The 11,557-nt window shown below is 31.3% G+C and overlaps 1 protein-coding gene and 1 long non-coding RNA gene across 3 annotated transcripts in view; both read right to left on the reverse strand.

The window, feature by feature from the left end:
• Positions 1-836: 836 nt before the first annotated feature.
• LOC108692492 (eukaryotic translation initiation factor 4B-like) lies at positions 837-7,531 on the reverse strand. 2 transcript variants are annotated; one of them, XM_018200767.1, is made up of 12 exons: positions 7,421-7,531; positions 7,061-7,189; positions 6,573-6,754; positions 5,091-5,198; positions 4,788-5,016; positions 4,439-4,684; positions 4,090-4,360; positions 2,081-2,126; positions 1,877-1,994; positions 1,680-1,782; positions 1,520-1,586; positions 837-1,394 (listed from the first exon to the last, which is right to left on the reverse strand). In XM_018200767.1, exons 1-12 carry the CDS (start codon positions 7,428-7,430, stop codon positions 1,326-1,328), a joined length of 1,578 nt encoding a protein of 525 aa, XP_018056256.1. In that variant the 5' UTR covers positions 7,431-7,531; the 3' UTR covers positions 837-1,325. The 2 variants fall into 2 exon arrangements, with proteins under 2 accessions (XP_018056256.1, XP_018056254.1); XM_018200765.1 differs by having other exon boundaries at positions 1,680-1,785.
• Positions 7,532-11,127: 3,596 nt separating this feature from the next.
• The window catches only part of LOC108692504, a 3,236-nt gene continuing 2,806 nt past the window's right edge, over positions 11,128-11,557 (reverse strand). Inside the window, exon 2 of the long non-coding RNA XR_001931983.1 lies at positions 11,128-11,216. This is a non-coding gene — a long non-coding RNA (uncharacterized LOC108692504). The remainder of the gene's footprint in view (positions 11,217-11,557) is intronic.

Genomic DNA, 11,557 nt, shown 5'->3' on the forward strand with positions numbered 1-11,557 from the left:
TAAAATAATATTAATACAATATAATATAATATAAAAATATAATTTTTATATTTATTAAAAACGCTTTTCAAATAATCGAGGAAACACAAAATACTTGAAACAAAACAAGGCATATGTCCGATTTGTTCGAGTTACTGAACATTGGAGCATATAAATGCAACTGCTCCAACCGCCACCTTAAATTTGTCACGTCGCACGCTCCAACATATTGTAATATGCTCCTATCATAGCTCTTATTCATTCCAACGCGCTTGATAGAATGAGTAGGAGCTGTGGTAGGAGCATGTTGCGACGCGAATAAACCTCTTACCTGATTCAAGTGGTCTCTGGGTTAATTTGGAGTATGGGACGCGAACAAACTTCGAACCATCCATGAATATCAAGATTATCACGATATTCCAAAATGATGTCCATTAGACATTTCAAAAAAGCAATGTATTGTATGAGATAATTCTTCTCACATATATTATTTCGACATACATAATATAAAGAAATTTATTTGTTAATATCTTTAAAATATTTGATTTTATATATTATTTGTATATAATAAATGCATATACAAATATAAATGTATTTATTTATATTTGTATATAAGTATAAATAAATTATACTTATAAATAATAATACTTATAAATAATAATATTATTATATTATATCATTATATTATTATACTTATAAATTATTATATTAATTATTATTATATTAACTAACTAATAAATTATTATATTTATTTATATAAATATTTATACACGTTGAAAGTAATTTGAAATCAATAATAAAAAAATACTTGTAAAAATATAAGGGATTTATGAAGAGAAATAAGAATTGAAGTAATATTTGTATTCTCATATACTTATTATTTTAATTTCCTTCTATATTGGCATTGTTATATTACATGTAAATGGGTCACATATCGTACAATTACTGTACAGTGGATTAAGTATGATATATAAAGTTCCAATTGCTACACTTTATATACAGTGTAATTTCTTGGAATTATACAAAAAGTTTGATATAATTGTTCATTCGGTGATCACGAGAAATTTACGACATTGCGATTTAACAACGCCAAAATTTTTCGTACCAAAATGTAAAGTAAATATATATAAGTTGATATAGAAATATAGAAGTTATATTATTGAGAATATTAAAATAGAGATTAAATACAAATCAACAATAATTCCAATAAAGTAATACCAATAGCACAACGCCTGGTTTACGACGAATCCATGCAATAGAAGTAAAACAAATATTAATAATACGTATAATTATGTATTGCATGTGGCACAATTTAGGTGTGTGATGCAAATTGTAATCATTTGAGACTATTCATCGATATTGTCGGGATCCACATCATCAGGTAGCATGGAATATTTGTTGGAAGCTACAAAATTCTTCAAAAAAAAGAAAATTGTAAATTAGTATACATACACACACACACACACACACCACACACACACACATACACACACACACACATCTATTAATCAATAATTTCACATTATTCAATTTTACTTACTGGAGCTTGTTCATCTTTAGCCTTCGGCATTCTACTGATTTCATCTTTCTCTTTATCTTTGCGATCCCTGCAAGTAATAAATAAAATATATGAATAAGCGCAAATTTCATATATCTATGCCACTCTATCAAAATATCTCTATATTTTTTTCTATAAATACCTTTCTGCCGCACGAGTATCCTTCTCAATGAATTTCTGAGATCCTTTGGATGTCGATAATCCAGAACGAGACACTGGCGATGTTTTGGATCCACTTTGTTCCTCTACTTAAAAAATATATATCATATTTTTATTGTCTTTATGCCAAATAGAGAAATTTTGTAAAATTGTTTAAAAATAAGTTAAAAATAAATTTACCAGCACGAGTGGGAGTTGGTTGAGAACGTGGCGTGGATCTCTCAAGTCGAGCACCTCTATCTTCTTCTGATCGCCAAGCCGGCCGACCCCTTTCTTTGTCTTTGTCGTCACGTCCTTCCTACAAATGAAAATTATTCAATGACATTTTACAATTATAAATGCATTTCTTATATTCAATATGAATTATATGAATAAAATACTTACCCCATTACGTCGGCCCCAAGTGCCATCTTTACGTTCTTTAATATCCCTGAAGAGAAAATCAAAATTTTTAGTAGAAACATTTTATTTTTCTTATGAATTTAACGAAAATACAATGTAATATTTTTTATATAAAGTGATACAATTTAATTAATAAAATTCAACAATAAATAATGAAATGATACAGTTCGCGCTAATAATATAGCACAACAAAAGATCAATTTTTTGTTTGTTAACAAATAATATTTCTTGTAAGACTTTCTATATTGAAAAAAGATATACTTTTTAAAAAATTTCATCATCCTTCAATTTTAAAAATCTTTGCATTTCTTATGTAAAAATTAAATTTATATATACAATTTAAATATTTTTTTCTAATATATAAAAATAAATATGATAGTATAAAGCTCCTTTTATCGTGTATTTTTATTTTTATTTTTAATTTAAATGATACATTAAAATAACAAAATTTATTGCAATATTTACTGGCATAAAATTTATTGGCACATTTCCTAAGATATGACGTCTTTCACTATGTTGTTACTGTATGTAATTACTGATTATTATATATAATTACTGATTATTGCGATAAATATTGCCACACGACTTAGTGGTCGAATTGGTATGATCGGAAAGTGGGGAGTTCTAGGTTCAAACTCTAAGATAATATTTTTGCAATAAATTATTTACAAATTTTTAAAAATATTTAAAGATCCTCCTTATTAACTTCATTATTAAAATGGACAATCAATCTAATGTGAGATATTAATTTCAGTTTCAGTTTACGATTACATTTCTTAAATCCGACTTTATCAGTGCATAGTTTATATTTTATATCTGATTTAAATATCATATTTACTAGGGATCGTAAAATATCGGATAGAATGTAACATTAGATATTATTAGATCCGACCGGATATCCGAGAAAGTGTCTTCTCCAAGCTAAAAAGAAGCCTATAGAGAAAAATAATGTAATTTTGCAACAATATATACGATATTATAGCATCATATACTTATTTCTAGAACATTTGTATAAGAAAAAATCAACAATTTAATGATGATAATGAATATCAAATTTCAACCGAATATATTCCTGGTTACTAATAATATCCAACTATTCAGTCGGATAGTAAAAGTGCCGGATAATACTTTCCGGATATTCGGTACCTCTCTAATATTTACATTTAGTATTTATTAAACACTAAGTTCCGCTTTGATCAAAAATAGAACTACTTTTTACTAATTGAAAGAAAAAAAGTTGTCAATTGTTAAAATTTATAGTTTTCAAAAATAAAATCCTTGATTTCTCGAAATCTATGAGTGATGGAATTTTTTAACCATGTATTCTTTTTCAATTATTAAGGTATATCTCCGGCTACAATCACGCTCGAAAGTTAATCACGTACAATATATGCCCCTATAAATATGCCTCTCCGCGTGTGCTCTCTGAAGAGAGAAACTTTTGAGATAAGTATACACACATGTGTCGTATTTGTGTGCACACTAGTCCACACTGAAGGCAGTTGAAATGTGACAATAGCATGTTTCTGTCTCGCTCAGCGTGCAAGAAGGAGAATTTCTCAATCAAATTTATACTACTCTAATTCAGAAACAGCATCGCTAAGCCTCCTCATTTTTTTTATAAGGTTTCTATAATATTTCTACATTACATATTTATTTATTTTTTTTTTTAATGTGTAGAAGATTTTCGTCACAAAGTATTAAAACGTTACTTCGGCAAGACTTGGTATGGAAGTTTACGTGTTAAAAGTTGAAACTTTAAAGGTGAATATCTCAATTTCAGCATCGTTAGAATCTTTGAAAGTTTAACCATATACAGCTAAAATTATTTTAAATATAATATCAAATTTGTAAAAAATCTGTAGAAACTCAATTTTTCGGAAAAATATCTTAAAAATATATAAGAATCACTCAGATATTGAGAAATAGAAATCTTGTAACACATAATACATAGTATAATCTAATAGAGACATTCTTTGTATCATACATACGTTTCTTCTCGGGATCGTGATTCCGCGTAAGATTTGGCGAGACGCTCCTCTATTTCTCGTTCACGGGCAGTGGTATCTACAGGTTTCGCAGCACCGAAAATATTGGCTGCTGGCGCGGATGTAGCAGCTGGTGCTCGTTGAGTTGATTCTGTATTCGCTGTTGACTTCGATTCCGTTGTACTGTCTTTAGCGGAATCTTCCGCAACTACGAGAGGCTCGACAGGTTTCGTGCGAGGTTGTAGATTCAGTTTCGGTCTTTGTCGTGGCTCGGCTAAATAATTAAATAAAAATGTCGGTAAATGGATTAGACATCTATCGTATATTTTTTATCGAATAAATTTACACGTACGTTTCGCATCTTGTCGACGCTCGCGATCCCAATCGGAATCACCATAATTACGACGTGGCCCAAAACTGCTGCTTCTGTCCCCATCTCTGTCTTTGCTTCTCCCTCTATCGCCATAACGATTCCAATCCCTGTCTCTGTCTCTATCCCTGCTATCATCTCTGAAGCCACCCCTATCTTTAAACGAGGATCCTTTATCGTTGCTGTCCCTCTCACGCCATGCACCTGGCTTATTATCATAATCGTGTCCTATTCAATACAAAAATGTTATTCTATTGTAACATAATTCTTCGAGAATTTATCTCTATCGAAGCTTTTATTTCTCTCCAGAAAACAGATAAAATCTACGTACTTTCTCTGTCATCTCGCCGATCTCTGTTGTCATATCGGTCTCTATCGTATCGACTACGATAGGAATCTCCATCCAGCAAATCTTCGCGCGGTCCGCTTCTCCAATCGCCGGATGTACGTTCGGGATCATCATAATTGTCCCTACGGCTATCTCTACCCATCCTACCGCTTCGACGATCATCATTACTACTATTCGAGACTTCAATTCTCACTCGTCTCGTTTTAATCGTCTACACGAAAAATATATTTTCAATAATTCTAATGTCGATATATTATTAAATATTATTAAATATTATTTGCTTACCGTATTTGTCATAGAAAGAGCATCAATTAGACTCTGACGATCCTCGAATTCGACGTAACCGTAGCCTTTAATTTTATTTGCGTCTTTTGGTAAACGCATGTTTGAAATCTGTATACAAAAAAAAATGCGAAATTTACAACCGATTTGCGAAAAATAAAAGAAAATTAATTTTTATGTTTGGTTATCAAAATTATATAATTAAGAATATAACAAGAGATTTCATACTAATCAAACATATTTGAGTAACGTTGGAAAGCTCAATCATAGAAAGTCAAACAAAAGACCCGAAGTTGTACTGTCCAAAAATATCGTATACAAAAATACTATAGTATACTATAGTATAGTATACTTTATGTATAAAATAATTTTCCCTAGTATATTTTCGTATATTTTTTCAAGAATAAGGCTCAAGACTCAATTTTCAATCCTACATTATAAATGACCCATATTGTTACTTTATTAAAAAAAATTGATACTTATAAGCTTCAAAACAACAAGCCAAAATATATACTTGAAGCTTATAAGTTATATAACATCAATTATATAACATGAAAAATATTTATTGAGACAATATAAATAAAAAAATTACAATATAAATAAAAATTTGTTTGGGATATCTATCTGTGTGAAAATCTCCGTTTATACTGAAATGATGTAGCATTACATACAGCATTATATATAAACATATATACAGAATGTCCAATAAAGATCGCAACAACGTTTAAAAATAGTTTTCTGACAGGTTATTGTGAGATAAAAATTCTAATACTAAAATATTAAGGCAATAATTTTTTAATTATAAGCATTTAAAGCTAATAAATTATATTTAAAGTTAACATGTTTAACTCATTAAGGATCAAGACAATTTTTTTCCTTAAAATTAAAAATCCTTTCAATGGCAAGTTACTATGCCCTTAAGGAGCCTTGTCAGATCTTTTTCACCCTAGTTGGTCATTTAGGCAGGGAGGGGAAAGGAATGATCGATTTTGCTACCATTGGTCCAAAGCGATAAAAAAAAATATACAAATGAATTTTTTAAATAAAATGCTGAAAAATCGACCAGCATTCTTAAGTATGCATTTAAGTAAGTTGGCATTTTGCATTAGCATTTACATATCATATCTGAACATATGAACTTTAGAAGATATGATTTGTTGACTTTAAATGCTTATAATTCAGGAACTATTACTGCCTTGACATTTTAACATTAGGATTTTTATTTCAAAATGATTTCAGAAATTTACCCTTAAATGTTGTTATAGGACACTCGTCTCGTGTGTGTGGTGTGTGTGTGTGTGTGTGTGTGTGTGTGTGTGTGTGTGTGTGTGTGTGTACATGAATATATAAATAAATATAAATAAACACAATAAAATTAAGATCGTAATATTGTTGTAATACATCTTAAATTTTGAATTTGATATGTATGACTAAAGATAGTACTAAATATAGATAGATAATAAAGGTACTAGCAAAAATAAATACCTTCATATCTGCAAAAAAATCTGCCAGATCAGTTTCATCTACATCATATGGCAGATTGCTTATGTAGGCTACATAAGGAGGATTTGTAGGGATATTCTCTTCGTCAATCCCTGGTCCTCGTGCAGCTCTTGGAGCAGTCGGCAATATAACCGGATCTTTGTTACTCCTTGATGAAAATCCTTCTGTAAAATAATCGATATGAAAAATCTATCATAAAAAACTAAAGATATAAGTTTTTACATCACATATATTAAAATAAATATTTTGTGACAGGAAATTACAGCATTACTATGTTCCATTCCTCTTACAATAATGTAATAAAATAATTTTTTATATATTCAGAGTATACACAAAAATAACATTCACATATATTCTGATGTATAAACATAGATACTTAATAATTAGAATAAGAATCTAATATTTTTTTCATAAAACTAACAATTGTTTATCAATTTCGAACTGAGACAAAGGCAATTCCAACGACTTACCATGATCGTCCTCCACATCATCAGCCCAATTAGACGATTTCAGTGGTATATTAGGAGTCGGCCCATTTCCGTCGGCAAGGAATGACCACAAATCTACTGTTACTCCCTTCTTCTTCTTATTCTTTTTGCCTGCAAAACAAGCGTATTATTAGAGGAACGTATCGTATTGTCGCACTCCGTGTCGAAATGCGCCTAGCAGCTCGTGCAATATCGAAAGCATGGTGACCACGTCGCGCGAAGTTTGGTTAGGTGCAAACGTGTGGTGCGTGATGACGGCGCGGACGATATTCCAAGATAATTTTAGCGATAAAGAAATTAATTGTCCATCGATACTCATCGTCATGACAATCAAAAACGTACCTGAGGACATAATAACAGTTGAGAAATCCACGGAATTACGTGCCAGGCCGTGCTACGTGCACCGCACAACCACCCTCGCACTTGCTCCAACTTACAGAATCCGTGAATCACGAAAGCTTGATGCATGGTGGAAGCATGAACTACATTCGCGCGAAATGCATGTGCAATACATATCGCGCCATCTTTCGAGTTGGTGATATGGCTTCTGTACACCGGATGCCGAAACGTTTGCCGCGCAACAAATGCAACACGGTAACCAATAAGCTTATAGCTCTCCATTGATTAACGTGTTGCATTTTGTCGCGCAGCAAGTATTTTCGCGTCTAATGTGTGTGGGAGCCAATAAATTATGTTTAAGGTCAATATTACATGCATTTGTTTTTTGTCGTAAGATAAATTTTTCAAGCCTAGGGTCCTATTCTTGAACAAATATCACATACGAAATAGCAATTCCGTATACAATAGATCAATCATAATCGAGAAATTATCATTTTCATATGCAAAAATTATTTATATATGCGCTCAAGAATAGGATCTGTTGATTAGCTATAGAACAAGAAATCCGAGATCCTGTCTGTCTTGCAGCCAATTAACACGCTTGAAAAATTTGTCATACAACAAAGAAATGGATGTAATATTTAGAGTCCCTATAGAGAGTCGTGTCAATCTTGTCAAAATTTTTATTGGCTTGAAGTAAAATGGCAGAACCAATCATCGATGTTATTATATCCCCACTTTGAGTATCGTGGACACGGTAATTTAGATTTTAGAAATTGTAAGAGTAGAATTTACATTAAATTATATAATATTGAGTATATACAAGTAGAATTAATGTTAAAATATAAAATATTGACAGAAATAGATTTATTTTCTATTGCTGAACTAGTTTTATACTTTTGGAACTGAAATAGTAATGATACGAAATAATGAAATAATACTTTCATTTAAAAATACTTTTATTTTACAATAAAATGTCTTGCCATTGTCAAATTGTTATATATTGGTAATTTTAAACGCCCTTTTTGACAATAGATTTTAATCCTAAATGTAATAAATCGTTTCGTAATTTTACATAAGTTGTGATAATTTTTAAGTATCTTACAGTGTCTTATATAATTAATGACAAGGTTAGAATTTCACTTTCGACACTTTCCTATTACATAATATCTGTATCTTATATATTTTTTTAATTCAAAATCTTTGTAATAATGTATAGGCTTACCTATTTGTAATTTTGATACAACTAAAATAATCACTTCTGATCACTTCGCATTCATAGACTTATAAAATAGACAGAGCGTTTATACGAGAGAAGCTGAAGACAACATTGAAGGACAGCTCTACTCCAGACATAGTTGTTTCTCTCTTTCACTGTGAGCAGTTGGAAGCCAATCAGTCGTAAGGCCACACTCTCAAACGTCTTTTCTTGACTCTATTTTCGTTTGGCCACTTCCCAATTTGCCACGGTGACCGATCAATTCACCACTAGAAAAGAAGAGGACTACTCTGCAATTATTTTTTTCTCTTTCTATCAAGTTCTTTAGCTTTTCTCGTATGAATGCTCCGTCTATCTTATAAGTCTGTTCGCATTACAGCTTCATGACTCTACGCTTTACGTAGTAGAAAATCTAAAGCTTTTCTGTAAAGCCGATCTAAAGTTTGTTGCGACAGCCAATCTTATGTTTTGAAATCAGCGCTTCATATTGGCTGTCGCAACAAATTTGCGATCAGTAACTAATGTAGAACCAATAGAGACCTTAATAGAGTCCCTGTAGATGCCATTTTACTTCAGATTGACGCGAATCTCTTATAGAAACTTCAATAATATTGGCCTTAACCGAATAAGGAATGAACGAATAACGATCGATTCTCTTCGCATTTGACTGTAGATAAATTTCTTTATGGCTTAAGGCTTAAAACATCTATTGTAGATCCGGGCTAAATTTATTATTCGAGTCGGCGTTTTCGACTCGAGCGAATTTGCTCCCATTTGGATTGGATAATGTTCTACTATTGGTTAACGTTAAACATTCCACCAATAAGAGAGCATACGTCATTAATCCAACCTAGGTTGGTGCAAATTCATTTGAGTCGATATGCTATATTTTTTAAACTTTTGGACTTAGAGCTATCACAGACAAAAGGTTTGTTCGCAAGCTCCAACCACAGCTCCTACCACAGCTTCTACTCACTCTATCAAGTGCGTTGGAATGAGTAAGAACTATGGTAGGAGTATATTACAACATGTTGGAGCATGCGACGCGAACAAACCTAAAATTTCTGTAACAGTATGAATATATCCACACAACTTACACTTAGTCGCATAAATGTATGCATAAAAAATTATCCAATTTTATGTCTTTATAAGAAAAATGTAATGGGACAATTTTCTTTATATACATACGTTTATGCGATTATGTAAGTTTATGTAGATATATTCTAAAAGCGGGGAGCACAGACTCTTGCATAACGCATAAAATAGAAGAAAATCAACCAATCAGAGTCCTTTTTTTACAGAAAGGAAGAAAATAAAAGACTTTGATTGATTCATTTTCTTATGTCTCATGTGTTATGCATTATCCGAATATCTACAATAGATTATAAGCCTTAAGCTGTAAGAAATTGACCAACTACAATCGAATGCGAGGACAATAAGTGAATTATGATTCGTCCATTCCTTACAGTTAAGGCTTGAAAATCTATTGTAGATCCGGAATTAGTCCGATGTAGTTAGTTACTATTATTTCCATTTCCGTTAATTACGTAATCTAAAGCAATATCCTGATTGGTTCATTGGCTTAATTTTACATCATTGTTACGGAATTTTGTGAGCGATAGCTCTAATGCGTGATCTATAATGGCTATGTTCAGCAGAGAAAACAGCTTTGCAACTGTTTGCAAAATTCTTTAATATGATTGATCTTGCCCTTATTTTCTCATTGGATCTACATGTATAAACTAATTATATTCAAGAATTTTACAAAGCTGCTTTCTCTATTAAACGCAGCAATGGTAGTAGCAATAATGGATGAGACTGTAGGTACAATCAACGCGATGCTACAATGCTTTAAAGCAATTTTTGATTGGTCAATGTGTAAAATTCTTTTTTCTAATTGGTCAACTGATGCAAAGCATTTGCAATGAGACTTTAACCGCAACCGGTAAGAGTAACAAATTGACCAATCACAGTGTTGTGATAAATATAAGAAGAATGACACTGTGATTAGTTAATTTTTCTCTTACAGCCTCATCCATTACTAATACTGCCATTGTAGACCACACATTATACTATAAACAGACAGCATGACTAGTTAAACATATAAACAATGAGTATTCTATAAATCATCTATTGCTTGCGATTTCGGTCTAGTACGGAACATTTTTTTAATATTTGAAAAATATTACTATTTTATACATAATAACATTTTATGAATAATATTAATACTTCAATAATGGAAAGGAAATAAATACGAATATATAAATAGGTAGGTAAGAAAATAAGTATACAGGTATATAGAAAAAAATAAAAGTAGATAGTATATATTCAGTGCTATTTATTTGTTTGTATGTAATTATAGTCTTATAATTATAGTCTTATAAAATAGACGAAGCATTCATACGAAAGAAGCTGAAGACGACATTGAAGAATAGTTCTATTCCACACATAATTGTTTCTCTCTTTCACAGTGAGCAGTGGGGACCAATCAGTTTGAGCGTAAGATCACAATTCTCGAACGTCCATCTTCATTGCTCTCGGCCACTTCCCGGCCTGCCGCGGCGACTAACCAATTCACTACTAAAAAAGAAAAGAACTACTCCATGATTGCTTCTTTCTCTTTCTATCAAGTCTTCAGCTTCTCTCATACGAATGTTCTATCTTATAAAGCTGGAAACACAATAAAAAACAAAGGCAATAGGAACAGGGAAATAAGAGATTTCAACTTATCAGAAACCATGAATAGAATGGACGCTTTCTTGTGCTTTTCATTGTGTTTCCAGCTTAAGTCTAATGGCATGTAACACACGCACGCAAGCACGAACGTATATATATATATATTATGTGTAGTAAAAAGAATCCATTATTTTTGTATGAAATTGAATGGAAAAATAATGGATTTCTTTTTACTACACTTAATA

This window comes from Atta colombica, unplaced genomic scaffold, assembly GCF_001594045.1.
Source record: "Atta colombica isolate Treedump-2 unplaced genomic scaffold, Acol1.0 scaffold73, whole genome shotgun sequence".
In the NCBI taxonomy this organism is placed as follows: Eukaryota; Metazoa; Arthropoda; class Insecta; order Hymenoptera; family Formicidae; genus Atta; species Atta colombica.